We start from the raw sequence: 19,647 nt of genomic DNA, 5'->3' as shown, positions 1-19,647 counted from the left end.
TTCAATATTAGATCTCTTCCCCCAATTTTATTTTTTCATTCTTATTGTATTGATGATGTTTGCAAGTTGTATACTTGAGCAAAATTTCCTAAAATGTATTACTCTTTTTTTTGTTTATAATAGGAAACATCTAAGTCTCCTTCAAGTAGACACAAAAGGTAAGTTTTTTGTATTATGTAATGCACATATATACTATGTCATATGTACATATTGTCTTCAAATACTGCCTTTTACTTATTTGACTGTTGTCTCTACTATGTTTTCTTGTGTTAACATGTCTGTTTTTCTTAATAAGTCTTCTCTCCTTCTAAATCTCATTCCTTGGGTGTATATTGAGGTACAGTATATTTGCATGCGAACAACAACTCACATTTATAAAATAGTTTAAGGAAACTTAAAAGGAGAACAAAATCATGTTTGCTTCTGACCCACAGGGCTTGCTTACTGAGAATGTATGTGAAAGCATTTTAGAACTAGCAAGTTCAATATAAGTGTGAATTGTTAAGATTCCTAGTAGTAAAAGAGAGCCAAAGAATATTAGATTCAACAAACATTTACCAAGTATCTACATTTGAAAGTCATGGGTACTAAGTTAGTGCAGGGAATGGGGGCGTATTTACCTAGATTATTTCTGCCTTTTATCAGCGGGTAGTCTACAACATTCTGGTTGCAGGATGATGAATTTTCAGGAACTCTCAATGACCATCTAAATAATGGAGGGGTTATTGTTTGCACCTGCAAAGAGAGCCCACAAGAAAGGGGAAAACAGATCCTCAACATATGGAAATTTTAAAGTTACCTATTTGCATGTCTTATTTTTCCCAAAATGGTCACTAGCCTCTCTAAACTTATCTGGACTAGTCCTTTCAAGACTGACTCAGTCTGTTTACCATGCTAGTGTCAGGGTCTTTCCAGCATAATTGAACTTGTCATAACTTGCACCTCTATAACACATACAGCCTTTGTTATTCATCACCATCACTTCCAAGTCATGATGAGACTTAACGAATAGGATCTGAGTAGAAATTTAAAACAGATTATTATTATTATTATTATTATTATTATTATTATTATTATTAGCTGAGGCAATTGGGGTTAAGTGACTTACCCAGGGTCACACAGAAAGTGTTAAGTTCTGAGGCCAGATTTGAACTCAAGTCTCCCTGACTTCAGGGCTGGTGCTCTATCCACTGCATCATCTAGCTGCCCCTGAAGTTAAATTTTTTTTTTTTTTTTTTAAGAAAGAAGGCAACTGCTGTGATACAAAATACTGGTTCCCATTCATATAATGTTTTAAGGCTTATAAAGTACTTGACATAAAATGATTTCAGTAGAAGTTTAAAACTCTGTGTTTGCATTTTTAAAATTCTTTCTATGAAGCTCAAATCATAATGATCACAGTCATATAGTGCTTTAAGATTTGCAAATATTTTTACATACATTATCTTGTTTGGCCCTTCTAATAATAATCTTGTATTTACCTATTTTTATAGTTCTAGATACTCAGAAAAATCAAGTGTTGTGCCCAGGGTATTACAATCACTGTGTGGATTCAATAAACACAGAGAAATAAAAATGCTACAGATACTTAAATCATTCAAGTTGACAGACATTTGCTAAAAGTACTAGACTAGACGAAGTAAAAGTTCAAATAAGGCAAAAACCCTGTCCTCATGCCCTATATTCTAGTAGTGAGATCTGGCACATACACACAACTGGATTATCTCAAAATAATTGAGAGTTTATGATATTGACATTAGTGATTCTTTTAAACTAACACATAAAGAGTTTAAGCTGGAGCAGCTTGGTGGCGCAGTGGATGGAGCACCAACCCTAAAGTCAGGAGGACCTAAGTTGAAATGTGGTCTCAGACACTTAATACTTTCTAGCTGTGTAACCCTGGGCAAGTCACTTAACCCCAGTTGCCTCAGTAGAGAGAAAGGGGGGGGAGGGGGAGGGGAGAGCGCTTAAACTACAGAATAACAAGGGTTTTTTTTAATCAAATAGTAAAACAAATTATCTTTGCATTACTTCTCTTTTCATATCAGTTGTTCTTGGGTGGATATAAACTTCAGTGATTGAATCTGCCAACTGTATATGTTCTATAGTTGTATATCACTCAATTATAACCTTTTCAAATGTGATAAATGCAATTTATGATTGACTTTATTTCTTCTCTCCTGAAACAATTTTTAACCTATGATTTAGTTCTGCCACTTTTTGTATTTTATGTTTTCTGAGCAGTTTTCCCCACCTTCAATTTTTCCCTCTTATTTTTATTCTTTTATTAATTTAAAAGATTGTTTTTCTCCTACTGATGTATGAATGAATTGAATAGCAGTTATCTTAGTCCTAATGATGTTAACAATGTGGGGAGGGAAATGTTATAGTCTTCTAGTTTTAATGATTATCTAACTTTAAGTAAGAGGAATGGTTTACCTATTGAAAATTCTTTCTCTGCTATATGTCATGTTAGCAAATTGTAAAATTGACTTGGGAAGAGATGTTTATTGAAAAAGGTATTAGATAAGAAGAGCTAGGGAATAAGCTAAAGGGTAAAGGGTGGATTAAAAACTACATAGTTGAAAATGGCTACAGAAAATCAAGGCTCTTGTGACAAATATCAAATATCTTGTGACAACGTAACTTTTGTAAAGATATGAATTTTTTCTTATTTGCCCCCAAATCAAGTGTTGTTAAATGAAATTTTAAATGTGAGATAGGCACATGTGATCTGGCAGATCAGTTTTATCAATCGTTTTTTCAGTCTTTGATCCTCTTTGTTGTTGTTTGGTCCTTTTTTTGTCTTTCTGACTCTTGGTGACGCCATCTCAGGTTTTCTTGGCAAAGATAGTGGAGTAGTTGGCCTTTTTTTTAAAGATGAAGAAACTGAGGCAGAGTTAACTGACTTCTCCAGAGTCACTCTGCTAGTATTTTAAGGCCAGATTTGAACTCTAAAGATAAGTCTTCCTGATCCCAGGCTTGGTGCTTTTATCCATTGTGCCACCTGGCCTGGCAGAACATACTAGTCAACAAAGATCTAGTGGCTTGACTTCATGCCAGTCACCTAAGTAATCTGGGAAGATCATTACTGGCAGTTGGCTATCATTTCATGGGGGTGTCACATTCTGATTCTATGATAGAGAAACCCCACTGTACTTCAGTGACATAGGAATTGTTCTTGGGATCAGTGGACATTAGTTCTGGCCAAAATATGCTAGTTGTTTGACCCTGTAGAAAGAACTTGACTGATCTGTTAAGTACTTAAACCTCAGTAAAAGGTCAGTAATCATACTTGGCTGCTGATATCACAGGATATGGAAAAAAAAGTCCTCTGTGAATGTTAGACTGTAAATATTCATAATTGGGGTATGTGATTCAGATTGATACAAAGCTTAAGTCATCAGATACTCTTCCCATATACATAGTCTTCAAAATTTAACAGTTTTTCTCCTAAACATTCAGTAACTTAAAAGGGGGGAAAAACATTCAACAATATTTGATATAGTGAATTTTTAAAATATATGTATAATTTCCCTAACTGAATGGTTACTTAACTATGTTTATAATTTTTAGGATAAAAAAAGTTTTTCTCAATATTTGAATTTTGAATTGAACTTATAATTTATTTTTGTGATCTAAGTACCTAGTTTTAAATTTGGTTCAGCACAGTTGCAATAAATAACAAATAAATACTCCCTTCTCCCCCCAAAGCAAGTAAATAACAGGTTAAGTCAGACATCCAGATTTGCTTTATATCATTAGTAAGTTTCTCCTTTTTCTTTTATTTAGTTTTCCTTAATTCAGATATGTAAAAAGAATTTTTAAAAAATGTGTGACACGTACAATACAGTAAATAACAGCAAGTATCTTTAAAGTTTTTCCATTTGTGAAGTAAAAATGATACCAGAGGGAACTTAGTATAATGTGCATTTGGAATCAGGAGATTTAGGGAAATTTCAAACCCCGTGAGGTTTACTACGTGTGTGATGTCTCCTTTGGGCCCCACTTCTTTATCTGTAACAATATGGATTGGACTTACTGACTTTTGAGGTTTCTATTACCACCACCATCACAAAATTCTCTGACCTCTTGACATTATTTCAAGACTATCTCCTCCCACTTGCAGATTTTGTGACCCTGCTCTTTACCTGTCTGGCTATACTTTGTATTCTTTACTAGGTCATTATTGATATCATCCTCTTGTCCCCCAGACCTCACAGATCTTTAAAGGGAAAAAAAATCTTTTAAATTTCTAGAAAGTTACTAGTCTTTTGACTTTCAAAGACTGAAGATGAAGCAAGTTTCCTAACTCCTGGCAGGTGATGGATTAGGAATATGCAAAATAGTACTTTTATAGATGTGGCTTTGTGGAGCTTTCATTTGTTTTTTCTTGATAGCTAGTGCTAAAGATAGAAAAAACCTGCTTAACAAAAGAAAAGAGCAGCAATAAAACATTAGAAATAGAAGAAAAATTCAGAAAGGTAGGTACAAACAGGGTAATTTTGTTACTATCTTATTTAACACACATTTGAAAAAAATAATTAGATATAATAGAAGTTCCACAATTTTGTAATATTCTTTTTTCTTTGTATTTAGAAATATTTGCTCTAATAAATTTATAATTAAAAGGGGGAAGAAGAACCTACTAGAGTATTTAAAAAAAACCCCACAGAGTATTATCTGATAATCACACAGACTGTTCCCTCCTGGAAAGTTGTATTTGGACCAGCCTGGTCTATTATCTCAAGTTCAAAATTAGAAAGGACACATTTGTAGAAGACCAAAGCATTAACAAAAGGATATTTACTTAGCCTATAACAGGGGATGGATATTCAACAAGGATCCAGGTATGATTCAATTGAGTATAACCTTCTTGTCCCTAGGATATCCATGGTGGGTCACACTACTCAAGCCTGAGGAAGCAGGGAGGAAACTACCAGTGCTTTAACTTGTTGTCATTCACTTGATGCTTAAGTCACAGTTGGAGCTTTCAGACTGTGAACTTATTGTCGTGATAATTTCATTACCTTTTAAAGAACTATCCTAGCCCACTTGCCCAGGAATAGGTAGGCCTCCTACCTTATCCTTTATTACCTTTCTGGATTTGGCTCAAGTTTCAGGTTATTTGAGTTCTCCAGTTAGTTGATCTATCAGGTAGGATGTCAGAGACAATAAGTCCTAATACTTAAAGGTTGTTCTATTCAGACAATTTTAGCTGTAGCTGTAGTATAATTCTGACTTCCCTCCGTAGACCTAAAAGGCCATGTTAATGCTTTCTTCTTAGCTCTTTTCCATAAATTCCTATAAATATTGTTGGTTTTAATCTGTTTAATTAGTAGTCTGTCTAGAATTGGAGTTCTGGAGTGATAGAAGTGTTATGTGGCCTTCCTTGAATATCACACAATGGCTAGATTATGTAATGCCAGCCAACAGGTCCTGTCACCAGGAAGAAAAGGTAGGAGAATTGATTTTAATAAGGCTTAGATCTTAGCAGTTCTTTTTAATAGAATAGTGGCTAGAACAGGCCCATAATAAATGAATATTGATTCCAGTTGAATTCCTAATCAAAAGGTAATGGCTATCATTAGGGAAGATAAACCTTCCCTAATGTAATAACCTCTATAACCTCAAACTGAGATTATAGAGCACCCATTTTTGCTAGATATGGACAGCCTTTAAAGTCAATTAGGTTTTATTAGTGTGCCAAAGCTAGATTTGTTGATAAATCCAGAAGCTTGAAAGTGGGATTATTATAATCAGAGGTAATTCTGGGAGAGTGGACTATGATGGGAATAATCTGCATGAAATTTGGTCAAGCAAATTCATTGAAATGGTGGATGAAAGTGAGAAAATGTGGCAAGTTCCTGACTAAGGGAGTATTACATTCTGCTGCTTCTTGTGAGCCCCATTCCCTCATGTTATGGGTGGAATATGTATAGGCTTAACTTATTTGGGCTAACATTTTTTTATAGTTGAAGAATTTACTTAATTTCTAGTAATCCATTCTTTCAGAGGACAAAAAAAACTTGAAAAATGAGTTAACTAGAAACAGATTCTAATCAATAGCGAGGGAATAAAATTAGGTAAAGGTTGATTTAAGGAATACAACTTTACAGTGTAGAAAAAGTTTGGAAAATTTATGTAGTCTTATTGGTTGGCAACAATGAAGTTTGTTTACCTTTGAAGATATCATTACCAATTGGTGAGTCAGTGTGTGTGTGTGTGTGTGTGTGTGTGTGTGTGTGTGTGTGTATAAGTAAGTAAGTAAGTAACAAGAGGTCAATTGAGAATTTTGAACATTAGGCAATATGTTCTCCAAGTTTTGTTTGTCAGCATTTGGAAAGGAAGAGAATCCCATTTGTACAATTGCTTTGAAGATGAGAGTGAGTTTGTTTGTTTCTTTGTTTTAAATGTAAAGATTAAGACTTTGCTTCACTACTATGATAATTTTTTTTCTTTACCCCTAAGGGAAATATCTTTACAACTGTTGTTTAAAAAACCAGTCATACTTGTTGGGTTAGACATTGTGTTTTGAGAATCACTCAAGAATCTATCAGATTTTGTCAATCAGAACCAAGCCTTGGAAATTACCAGAATTCTTTAGAAATGATAAGCCCAAGTCAAAATAGGTCCAAAGGTCTCTGTCGGTTGGTGAAACAATGTAATTGAATATTCTCAAGACCATGCTTTTTTGAGCCCTTTCTAGCTATTTTATGGGCAAGTTAATGACTGTTTTTGAGCGAAGGAATAACATTGTCAATTCTGACTAAAAAAGCTTATGTTGGTTGCTTATGTAAAGTATAGATTGGAGTAGGGTAAAGCTGTAGAATGAGAGACCCCCTGGGAGCCTCTTAGAGGAATTTAAGTCAGAGGAGATAAGGAACTAAATTAGAGTGGTAGCAATAGAAGTGGGGAGGATGAGATGTGGGTGAGGTATTAGGAAATTAGAATTTATAGGATTTGACAGTTTATTATTTTTTCAAGGGTAGAGAAGAAGATCCCTTTTGGAACTTAGCTTGAGTTGTTTTGTTGTTATCTTGGTACTTCTCACATTTGGCACTCTATACTTCCATGTCTGGATTCCCTAGTTTCTTTCAAGGATCACCTTACTTACTCTGTACTATATGAGCTTTTATCATCTATCCCTACATAGTTGCCTATATCTTTACATTTTACTGAAGTAGTTTATTGATTATAAACAGTAAATTTTATATCAAATAGTAGATACTTAATAAAATGATTAAGAATTAATCATTTTAATCACTTAATAAAATGATTAAGAATTAATAATGACACTCAGGTCTTTTTTCTTTGGTAATAGGCAAGAAAGTATAAGATGATATCAATAGAAATAACTAAATTCGGAGAAATAGCTAAATGGGGAATTTAGAAATTAAATATATACTTTATCATTTGGAAAGCTAAATATACTATTTAATTTAGTGGCTTTAATGCATATGAAATACAGTGAGTCTTTTCATCTTTATCTAAACAACTAGAAAGCTTTTTTCCCCTGAGGGATTTTTTGATTTTTTTTTCCCCCCTGAGGGAGGGAAATAGTTTTTACTGAGTGGGAAATACAGAGAGATAAACGAGCTAATGTAGTTTGTTTGTTTTTAAGAGCAATTTTTGTGTATATCTTATATCTTATAGGATCTGTACAGATTGTACTTCATGTACTGCTTCCTCCAAAAAGCATTTTTGCATTTTCCTAGTCTCCAATGATTTTTTTTTTTTTTTTGGAGGAGGAGGAGGAGGAATGGTTAAGTGACTTGTTTAGGGTCACACAGCTAGTAAGTGTTAGTGTATGAGGCTGGATGAAGTCCTCCTGACTTCAGGGTCTGTGTTCTGTTTCACTGCCATCTAGTTGTCCTTCCAATGACTTTTCTCCATTTGAGTCTCTTAGCACTTACCCTTTTAAATATTAGATCCCATAACTCTTTACCTCTTAATACTTGCATGTTTTTTTTGTTTGTTTTTTGTATTGTTGCTTTATGTATATTATACCCAACTTTTAGATCATAATTTTCATGAGTGTGAGGATCTTTTATAAACTTTAAATCTTTTCTGGAATCTAGCACATGGTCTCTGCACACAATAGGTGATTAATAACTATTGAACAATAAATAAATTATTGACTCTAGTACTTGAAAATAAGCAATAATCATAAGAATGACCACAGAATACTAAGGGGCTTCTGACAGCTTAAAGCAAAATTATGTTATGTAATTATGTTCACTGTAAGTTTACCATTGACCCTTTGTTCTAAGAATCTGTGCCAGCAGGCTACAAGTCTTGTCAGGTTCTATCATGCTGGAAAGACTTAGAATGTAATCCTTGGGACAGTTTGTGGCTACTTTCCAAGCTCTAGCTTAGCTAAGGATGGGGAAACTCATCAGGAGATGATGAATTCTTTGGCGATAACAACCAGGAAAACAAAGAAAAATAACAAATGATCTTTTGCTTCGTGTCTTGTAATTCTAATTGGCAGTTATGGAGATGTATTTATGTGTGCACGTGTGCATGTATGTACATATTCTGCTTATTTTCTCCAGTTAGACTGTAAAATTTCTCATTGGAGGCAGTAAGGATAAGGGGTACTAGCAGTTATACAATTTTTTAGCCCATGCAAAAATGAATATAACTGTTGGTACTCTAATTTGAGATCTTTATTTAACCACAATTAGTTATATTTTTATAATAAAATTAGAAAACAAGAAAATGCTATTAGATGGGAGAAGTCTGGCCCACGGGTTTTGAAAAGGCAGATAAAGAAATTTGTTTTATTTTATATTCAAAGGCAACTGGACACTTTTTATGCAATACTTAGTCATTTTATTTTGCATCATTTAGATTGACAATAAACAAAAAGATTACCAGGGAGATAATTGCAGCCTAAGCACCAGCATCTTTTGCAGAGGATGATGATTTAGGACCAATTTCTATGAAGAATATGTTAATGAGACCCTGCAAGTGAAATCAAGATGTGTTTCAGTGTTTAATGGTTGCAGTGGGAAAATGGGCACAGGAGAAAATGACCCCTTACTGTACTGCAAAAACGTACGTGTGTGTGTGTGTGTGTGTGTGTGTGTGTGTGTGTGTGTGTAATGTTAATATCAAATAAGGCATAATTAAGGCTACACAGGTGTTTACCAGTCATGGAGGTTTGTTATACATACAGGATTCCTGTTGGTGAGGGATCCCTATAAATGATGCTGGTACTCTGAATGTTCTTTTTTATGGTTGATCTGTAGGTAGGTAGATAAGAGACAGAAAGATAATATGTCACATAGAGATACACGAAAGAGATACAAACTGGAGGAGAGAATACTTTTAAAATATTTCCTATATGCCTTACATTGAGCTAAGTGCTAGATTTACAAACGCAGAGAGTAAGACATCCTCATCTATTTGGCATTGGGGTTGGGAGGGAAACAAATAAATGAAGAATACCTATTAGACAGATTATGAAATACTTGGGGGTTAACAAGTCATAATGCTGCTTTGTGTATATGTGTGTATATAGATATATGTAATCTTAGAAACTGCAGATAGGGAATGAATTGTAACTAGAATTGAGTAGGACAAAAAATGTTTGGAAAATTGACCATCATTTTCCTAAAACAGAAACCCAGTTTTTGTTGTTGTTGTTGTTGTTGTTGTTGTTGTTGTTTTACCTATGATATCCTTTTATTGATGTCACATGGGTACAAGTTGTACATGAAGCCTTTTTTTTTTTTTTGCTGAGGCAATTGGGGTTAAGTGACTTACCCAGGGTCTGATAGCTAGGAAGTGTTAAGTGTCTGAGGCCGAATTTGAACTCAGGTCCTCCTGACTTCAGGGCTGGTGCTCTATCCACTGCGCCTTCTAGCTAATGTCTTTCCTTCTAAATTATCTTGTACTTTCCTTCTTTGTATACATATTTATTAATTTTATGTTATATATCTCTCTAAAAATGTGTACTTGTTATTTCTCCTATTTGCAAATTGGATCTGTTTCACTACATCCTTAGCATTTAGCGCCTACCTGATGCTTTATAAACAATTTATGGATTAATTTGGATACTGTAGTCTCTTAGGATTTACAATTCTAGGTTATTCAATAGGCAATGAAAAGGAAATAGGCAGCAGAGAATTACTAATGATGATGTATACAAGAAGCATTCTAATAAACATCATTGGAAGAAAGGAGATGGATTGATTATTTAACAAGATTTTTCTGGCTACATTTCTAGAAAGATTGTTCCCCAGCAAATAGGGTAGCACCATTGGAAATAATCTTTTGGAAGGACAGACTTATTACATTTCTGTATCTTTTAATTTACCAGAATATGCAGATAAACAGGACATATTCCAGTCAACATTTATCTGTTCTGCACATGTCGTTTAAATTATTTTAAGCAAAGTATAGAATAGCCTTGCTGGATAAAAGGAAGTGCTATTTAAGCTACTTAATACTTAGGTGATTTTCTTTTTTGAATTATACCTTTCTAGTTCTTTAAACTGGCATTTCTACTTCAACTAGATATACTCAAAGAAATAATTAATTGGTTTATTTATATAGTATAACTAACCTTAGCTAGAGAGGTGGTAGGAGGCAGCTACATGACTTAATAAATGGAAAGATTGCTGAATTTGGAGTCGGGAAGATGAGTTTCTAATCCTTTCTCAGTCACTTTCTATTTATGTGATTCTGGGCAAGTCATTTCTCTGTGTCTAATTTTCCTTATCTGTAAAATAAAATTGGACTCCATGGTTTCTTCTAGATCTAAATCTATGAGACAGAGAGACAAATCATAAATAAGAATATAACAAACTAACTCCAAAATGGAGATGTTAACAACTGGGAAGAACAGGAAGAGTCTCATGTGGGAAGTGTTCTTAAGCTGATCTTTGAAGGAAGCTGGGAGGTTTAAGAAGTAATACAGGTTGAAGGGAAAGGGGGAAGGCAGAGTTAGGTGGATAGAGCACTGAGCCCAGCTGGAGTCAGAAAAAACATCTTCCTGAGTTCAACTCTGGCCTCGGTCACTTACTAGCTATGGGACTCTGGGCAGGTCACTTAATCCTGTTTGTCTCAGTTTCTTCATTTGTATAATAAACTAAAGAAGAAAATGACAAACCACTTCTATTTTTTGCCAAGAAATCCCCAAATGAGCTCATGAAGAGTCAGATACAATTGACCAGCAAATAATAAATAGAGCACACTGCAACTCTTACCTAAAGACACACAACATGAGATGAAATGTCACTTGTGAGGAATGAAGTGGGAGATTTAAGTTCTGTTGGCATAATGATCAGTGATAACTTACCTAGGCATTTCACATTTTACCCACTTTCCTTTAGTTTTCATTGGCCACTTTCGTAAATAAGGATTATGCCCATAAAATGTTATTTGTAATAATAATCACCATACCAAATTTACATTCATACTTGCTTTACCATCTGGAAAGGACTTTTCTTACTACAATTCTATGAGGTGAGTAGGTACAAGTATTCTTATCTCCATTTTATAAGTAAAAACACTCAAGATTCCAAGGGACAAAGTGACTTCTCCATGATCCCAGTTAACATTTGGGTTTTGAACTGAACTGCCCCAGCTCTCAAGTCCGAAGCTCCAGTGTGTCTCTGAAGTGCTAATATTTCCTGTGTTCTCTTTAGTGGAAAATTCCTCTCTCTATGTCCTCATTTGAGGCATCTTAGCTTGCTTTCTTCCAAACTTGATATTTTAAAGATAACATTATTCCTCTGTCCCTAAAATAATTCTTCTCCCAAACTGCTTGTATCTTTGCACAAAACATGTTAAAAGTTCCTGTAGTAAGAAAATTTCCAGCAGAGTGTTTTTTTCTTTGATGCCCTTAATTCTTTTTTCTTTTTCTTTTTAACATCTTAGCCAGTAGCTTAAAGAGGGGGTGGGGGTGGGGGGTTTGTTTTAGTCTTATGGACATAAGCAATAAAGTCCTCTTAATCAAAACATTACAAATTGTTTTAGAGTGAATTACTAGTTTTTTGTTTTTTTTTTTTTATTCTCTCTCCTTTTCAGATCCTGTTGTTAATGAGATCAAAGTACAACATTTCTGCAATTATGTCAATAGTATCTATCCTAACTGTAGCAAACTCTGAAGTTCCTCTTTAGAGGAACTTTATTCCTCAGCCCTTGCTGTTTTATCAATACTTTAGTACTGGTAGGACTTTCTGTAAAGTTTTTAGTTTCTAACTAATTGCTTTAAAATTCTTTAGCAAATCACAGTGCCATTCAAGGGAGAGCTGGTTCTTAAAGTCTGTTTTAAATATAATATGGTACTTTTTTTTTTTAACCTGTGAGTCTTTATTTTAAAAAAAAATGACTTTTTAATTTTTAAAAATCTTTTATTGATTTTTTAAAATATCATCTTAATTTTCAAATATATTTCTCTTTTTACTAAGAGGACTTACCCTTTAAAGAGAGAGAGAGAGAGAGAGTGTGTGTGTGTGTGTGTGTGTGTGTGTGTGTGTGTGTGTGTGTAAAAATACATCTGCCTTTTGACAGCATTTGTGATATTTTACATTGTCAGTTGTTACCTTTTCCCTGCCTGGAGCTGCCAGCTTCCCCTCTTTCTTCCCCCCCACCCCTTTCGCTCTTATATCTCTGCTAACAAAACTGGGAAACAAGGGTGTGCTAGGGGCAGTTAGATGGCATGAACTGACCCTAGAAACAGGAGAACCTGAGTTCAAATGTGCTCTCATACACTTACTAGCTGTGACCCTGAAAAAGTCACTTAACTCTTCCAAAACAAAGAAAACAAACAAAAAAAAAGGAGGGTATGCTAGAAGCTGATCATTGATTGTTAAATTTTCTATGTGAGCATTTACATCTTAGAAACTGGCAGATCCTACTATTGGAACTTGATATATTATTTTGTTCATTGGCTCAAGAAGGTGTTGGAGAATATGCTAATAATGCTGTTAAAACTTAAAAGTGTGTTACACCTGTGTTTTTGTTTTCATAAAGAGTCAGTTGTTGCACATTTCCCTGCATACTCCTGGAGGGAAATGTGAAAAATGGACTTTTAGAAGTAGGACGATATCCTTGAGAATTCTAGTTCCACATATCTATTATTTACTAGTCAGGCTCTTAAAGAAATGAAGGAAAAGGACATTTATTAAATGCTTGTTGTGGTCAAAGCAGGCTGCTAAGAAATTGAATTCTTTGCTAACAAAAATCACATTTTAATAGGGCATGTAGGGGAGGTTTAGGTACAGTAGCACAGAAGAGGATAATGCATGTTTTCAAATTTCATATCCAGTGACACTTAATTGGCCAAGTTACTTGATATACCTCTGTCTTCTTCAGTTTCTTCATCTGTGTGATGGGGATAATATTCAAGTTTTGTTGTGAGGATGAAATATTTGTAAAGCACTTTGCAAACTTAAAGCACTATATAAAAGCTAGTTATTATTATTATTTGTTATTCTTATTTGGTAGGTGGGTAGAGGTCATGGTAACAGTTCAACTTTCTTAACACATGCTACATCTTGTTTCTTCCTCTCTCAGGTTATCGTGGTACTTCAGTATAGAAGAGAAGAGATGGTGAGGGTGGTGAGAGAAAGTGGAGAAAGAGAGAGAGAGAGAGAGAGAGAGAGAGAGAGAATGGAGAGAAAGAGAGAATGAAGAGAGAGAGAGAGAATGAGAATGGAGGGAGAGACAGAGAGAGAGAGAGAGTGAGTGGAGGGGGGGAGGGAGAAAGAGAGAAAACATTTCTATTCAGTTCAACAAATTTTATTAAGCACCTGCTTTGTGCTAGGTACTGTGCTCATTAGGATTCTATACAGAAGTGAGGCATTTCTTGCCAGCGGTTACATTCAAATGACTACCTTCTTGGCCCTTTATTCCTTTTTTTAAAAAAAGTTTACTTATTGAAGAGTCATGGGAGGGGAAAGTTACTTCAAGTATAAGCTTTCTTGATCCTTTTCTTTAGCCGCTTCTTTGAGGTTTTGTCTGCTGTTTGTTCTGGAGAATCTTACTTTTGTCTAAAAGAAATATGGAAATGAGATAAAAGAGGTAGGGTCAGATTAAATATTTGTGATTGAGCAAATAAAGGCAAGCAAAAGGAGTTTGTTTTTTGTTTTTTTTTAAATCAACAGCACTTTTCTGAGTGGCACTGATTTATTACAAGGTGTTTTGGTACTAAAATTTTACGCTTTGGTAGATTAAAGTGGCACAAAGAACTTTGGAGACACTTTGTAGAAGAGTCTTTCAGTATCTTGTTATAATTGGGTGTCTCTAGTTGCAGTTTCTTTGGTTTAAATAAGATCTATTCCTAAACTCAATTAATAGTATCTCAGAACCTGTCTCTTGATAGACCAGAATGACACAAAGATCATTGAAGTTAGAATAATAGTAAATATGTGATAGACTCTTGATTTCCTACTGGCATTCTATATGTAATCTTTTGTGTACATGATAGGAGTTTTATTGAAAATGCTAACTACATACAAATCAAATGTCAAAACTGTGTAGATAGTGTTTTAATTTGATTACCAACCACATCAGGAATAGGAGAGAAGAGGGAGGGAAAGAATTTGGAGCCAAAAGTTAAAAAACAAATGTTCAAAATTGTTTTATCATATCTACTTTGGGAAAAATAAAATTATTTTAAAATAGAGTATATGGGTAATAAACATAAGAGGGTTATTGATTTATTGAGTGTCAGAATCTTTCATTAATGAATCACAGCCTAAGTGCACTAATTGTCTAATAAATAGGAGTGATTTATTTTGTTCTGGGATTTAATATGAGTATTTTATGGTTTTGTAGAGGATAAAGTAGAGCATTTTAATGCAAAAATGTTGAAAATTACATGAGATATCATATGGATATTATCTATTCTCATTGGATAGATAGATCGATCGGAAATGGATTTTGCCATCTCTGACTGGGATATTTCAAAATGTGTTTTGATACTGCTTTAGAAGAATGTGACATGTTGGCAAAGGACCCATGGTTGGAATCTGAGTCACTTCCCTTAGACCTCATGATTGGGCTCATGATGTGAGCCAAGTAACTGAACCTCTCTGGGCCTCAGTTTGCTCACCTTTGAAAAAAATAAGAGTTGAACCCTTTCAGCTGATAAAATTCTGAAATGATCGAATTAATTTCTGTGATTCCTACTAGACAGGAAAATTATCACAAATTATATTATTTATACCATGCAAGTTGTAATTAACAAAGAAAGCCAAGCTCCAGCAATAAAATAGCAGCAGTCTTTGCTTCTAAAAATAGAGATGTGGATCACCATTGTATCTATTATTTATAGAATTCTTTTTGAACATTGTGTTATAATTTATACATTTTTTGTGGTATACTAGGCAGAAGTATAATTGAAAAGCTTAATGTGAATCCCTAATGTTCTGCCATCATAGTAAAATGATTAATGCTTGGATAGTTGGCCCTTACATATATATAATGACACCACCCCCCCCCCCCAAAAAAAAAAGTTTAATCGATTAAAATAATTTCATTTTCATTTCACAATCTCCTCTCATATTAAAGAATGTAAGAGAAAAATATTTCGACAACATCTTGACATACTCCTACTTTCATACTTATAGTCCGCCACATCTTTACTATAAAGATTGAGGTTTGTTTCATCTTCCATCCTCTGTAGCTGAGATTGGTCATTGCATTGATATAAGTTCTGATGTCTTTTAAATTTTTTGCCTTTACCCTGTTTTTGTGGTTATTTTTATGTGTTTTTCTGTACTTACTTTGTTCTGTATCTGTTTGCATAAATTCCCAAAATTTCTGATTTCATAGTCATTATTTCTTACAACGTAGCAATACCGTTCAGTTACTATTAATATATGGTCGTTGGTCCAGTCATTGACCAATTGAGGGGCTCTTTTTTTTCCCTCCAGTTTTTTGTTTTGTTTTGTTTTTTGCTATCACGGGATAGATATAAATAGTCTGGTATGTAGGGTATCTTTCCCTCCTTTGACCTCTTTGGTAAATGTCTACTAGTCATATTGCTGGGTCAAAGTTTATGAACAGCTCAGTCACTTTTTTCATATAATAAATTGTTTCCCAGAAGTAGCAAGCTGGTTCTTAGTTCTCCCAACATTGAATTACTATACCTATCTTCCAGCAGCCTCTCCAGCACTGATTTTTCCCTACTCCATCTTTTGTAATCTTTGTCACTTTTCTGGGTGACTCAGATTTGTTTTATTGGATATTTTTGATTATTTAAAATGAATATAGTCACCTTAGGAAGCTGAATTTTTATAATTTCATTTTCATTTTATTGTTGGTTGAAAGAGGCTAAAGGAAAATTGAAAATGATAAAATTTTAATCAAATAATAGCCATTGCTGGTGCTTTTTAAAATTGAATACATTTTACTACTGTGTTCAAGACAGTATGGGAGGTGCTTCAAGGAATACAGAGAATCTAAGAAATGATTAAGTAGCATTTTATATTTTTCTTGTTATACATCCAAGTCACTGACCTTTATTTTAATCAGTAGTTCTAGGGGAAAAAAATTAAAAGTGAACGACTAAAATGGTACCTTCACAGGAAAAAGTTTCATCATGGGAGGAAGGGGGAGGGCGATAGTAATATTATCTAGACTGAATCCTGGAGGATACAGAGGAGGAAAGTTATCATAGTAAATGTTGACACTAAAAGGATTCTAGAAATAATCTAGTGCAATTTTTGTTTTAAAGAGGAGAAAACCTAGACCCAGAGACCTTAAATAGCTCTCTTCCCATTGATTTCTTTGTTAAGAATCCTTGCCCAACTCTGACTTCTCTTATCTTTATAAACTATCTCCCTGCATTCATTAACATTTTGTTTTGAATCTCTTTAATATACTATTAATAAAAATATTCCTACAGTTATGGTTTTATTTTGTTTTGTTTTTTTTATAAATTTACTAGACTAAGATCAATAAGGGAGAGAGGGAAAGAAGTGAAGGAGAGACACACATACACACACACACACACGTGTGCTGCCTAGTGAGAACAAGGATAGTGGTTTGTATGAACTTACCTCATCCTATTTGCCATAATACACACATTCAGGGGTTTGAAAAAATGTTGAATGTATGTTATCGAATGAGCTTTTTATGCTTACAGATTAGGCTCTCTTTGTTTATTACCCTATTATTATCTTTTTTTGATCCCTATTTCTGAACAATCATGCCGTCTTAAGAATATGTTATAAATGGTGAATGTTTTTATTTTACTGGTTGAGTGTGTGTGTGTGTGTGTGTGTGCGTGTGTGTGTGTGTGCGCACGCGTGCGCGTGTTTGTTTACTCTGGTTAAAAATTGTTCTGGTTGTTTGTGTTGAAAGTCTTCATAAAATTTATATTTATTCACCCCATAGTGCAACTATCACTCCTGAAGATGATTTCTCAAGTCGACACTCTCGATCAGAAAAGAAAGGATCTAGACACAGCAAGGATTTACGGACATCTCCAAATGTATTGGAGAGGAAAATTGAAGAACTTGAAAGGGTATGGCCTAAGATTATTTTAGATAGTTTAATATCTTAATATGACCCTATTCTCTGCTCAGAAAAGTAGAAGACTCAATTAAGTACTGTAGGGGTTTTTGTCCTTGAAAAGAGGTGTAGAACTAAACCTGAAAGAGAATTTGGGATAAGGGATAAAGATGGAAGGAGGAGGAACAGAAAATAATTTTAACATTTGAATCTCTTAGCCAGTGTAGTTGAGTCCCGGTATTGTTCTGTCATTTTGTTAATTTGATATCTAGGGTCCCTATAGTCATTAGATTTGTATTTTCCTGTTTCCTTCCCTTGTCACCCTTCCTGTTGCTGATGAAACTTTAGAAATTCATCAGTTTTAAAGTAGGTTCTGCTTATACAGTATCCTAGAGCTTTCCCTGGGATAGGTCAAAAGGGTTGTATATTTAATAAACATACATAGTACCTAAAATTGTAGGATTTGCATCCAGAGCTTAAGCAGATTTTGGGTTTCTGTCTTCAAAACAGAATAGAAAATTATGTCTGGGCTTGAAGGGTCCCCAAAAACGGTTCAAAGAAGATTCCTTTCATTACCTAAAGAGTCAAGTGTCTGTGCACATTCAAATTGATCCCATGTTAATATTGTTATTCATGTCCTTGAAAATAACTTTTCAACCAATGGACAAACATGTGAAATCTGTTTTCAGATCAAATGACTCAACTGAAACTAAATTATTCCCTATGATACCAAAGGATTTGCCCAAATAGAAATCTAATTTTAGCTATTTTCATGTTAGAGGATTGTGATTAATGTGAAAGTAAATTCTCAGGCTTCAACAACAGCATGTTCTTGAAATTATTTTCCAAGTTTCTTAGGGTTTCAGTTTTTCCTAAATAATGATTTTCCCCAAAGTGGAAATTGTAAACTTATAAAACCACTAGAGAGTGAGTGAAATGTTTTCCGCACAATTAATAGTGGAGATTTGTAGGCTACAAGGATAAAGGGAGTAAGTACACCATTGAGAAATTGATTAGCATTTGTTAGAGACTTGGCTAAACCTTGATTTAATCTGCCAGATTCCTTTTAGCTTTTGCATTCCCCTCATTCTCCTTTCCTCCTGTGGGTAAATTCTCTCATATACCTAACTTACAAAAGGTAATTTTAAGTAAGCTACCTTGGGGGATCTCTAAATTGGAATGATGAATATTCCTAAGGGTTTGGGGGTTTTGTTTTTGTTTTTTAGAGACTATAAACATTCTTTTAGTATGGAAATTCATTTTTGTTCAAATAATACTTGATTTTGTGGGGACAGTGTGGATCATAACATATTTTTCACTTTTTTTGTCATTTACTTGCATTTTGTTTTTTCTCTCTCTCTTTTTTTTTTTGATCTGATTTTTCTTGTGTAGCATGATAATTGTGGAAATATGTAGAAAAATTGCACGTTTAACATATGTTAGATTACTTGCCATCTAAGGGAGAGAGTTAGGGGAAGGGAGGGAAAAAAATTTGGAACACAAGGTTTTTCAAGGGTTAATGTTGAAAACTATCTTTGCATATATTTTGAAAATAAAGGTTTTAAGAATAAAAAAAAGAAAAGGTAAAAAAAGTAAGACTTGGTTTTTGTGTCTTTTTCTACTAGGAGGTAGTTAAAGAGAAACAAGAAAATCAAAAACTCCACAAAATGATTCAGGATAAAGAAGATGCAATTGGAAAACTCAAAGAAGAAATTGATTTATTAAATAGGGTAAGTTCTGTAGATGTCTTAGTTGTATGATGTGTGCTTCTGATTGTGGGAAAATGCATAAACACGTAGATTTGGCTCCATTATATTAATGAGTTTATGCTTTGCTTATAGATTTTGACATCTCATAGATGACTAATGGTAGAAATCATATCCTTGATGATTGCCATGTGACAACATATTTAATTTAATTTGCTGCTTGATTGTGATTTATAAGATGGTAATGTAATGTAGTAGAAACTGCCCTGAATTTGGAGTCTCAGGTTCTGCAGCTATCTATTTATGTGATCTTTATTTATTTAGGCTGCATGAGCCTGGGCAAGTCATTTAATCCTGTTTACTTCCGTTTCCTCATTTATGAGATGAGCTGGAGAAGGAATTGGCAAACCACTCCTGTATCCTTGACAAGAAAATGCCAAATAGTCACAAAGAGTCTGCCATA

The 19,647-nt window shown here is 34.1% G+C and overlaps 1 protein-coding gene across 4 annotated transcripts in view; it reads left to right on the top strand.

The window, feature by feature from the left end:
• The window catches only part of PAWR (pro-apoptotic WT1 regulator), a 142,032-nt gene that overhangs the window by 114,103 nt on the left and 8,282 nt on the right, over positions 1-19,647 (top strand). For 3 of the 4 annotated variants that reach the window (XM_052000380.1, XM_052000379.1, XM_052000382.1), the window contains 4 exons: positions 124-158; positions 13,534-13,569; positions 17,362-17,491; positions 19,104-19,208. In XM_052000380.1, coding sequence (XP_051856340.1) covers positions 124-158; positions 13,534-13,569; positions 17,362-17,491; positions 19,104-19,208 — 306 coding nt within the window. The remainder of the gene's footprint in view (positions 1-123; positions 159-13,533; positions 13,570-17,361; positions 17,492-19,103; positions 19,209-19,647) is intronic. The other variant, XM_052000381.1, reaches the window with a different exon arrangement.

Source organism: Antechinus flavipes, chromosome 5, assembly GCF_016432865.1.
Source record: "Antechinus flavipes isolate AdamAnt ecotype Samford, QLD, Australia chromosome 5, AdamAnt_v2, whole genome shotgun sequence".
NCBI classification, from domain to species: Eukaryota; Metazoa; Chordata; class Mammalia; order Dasyuromorphia; family Dasyuridae; genus Antechinus; species Antechinus flavipes.
Note: the sequence above shows the minus strand (reverse complement) of the source record. Positions and strands in the feature narration are given on the sequence as shown.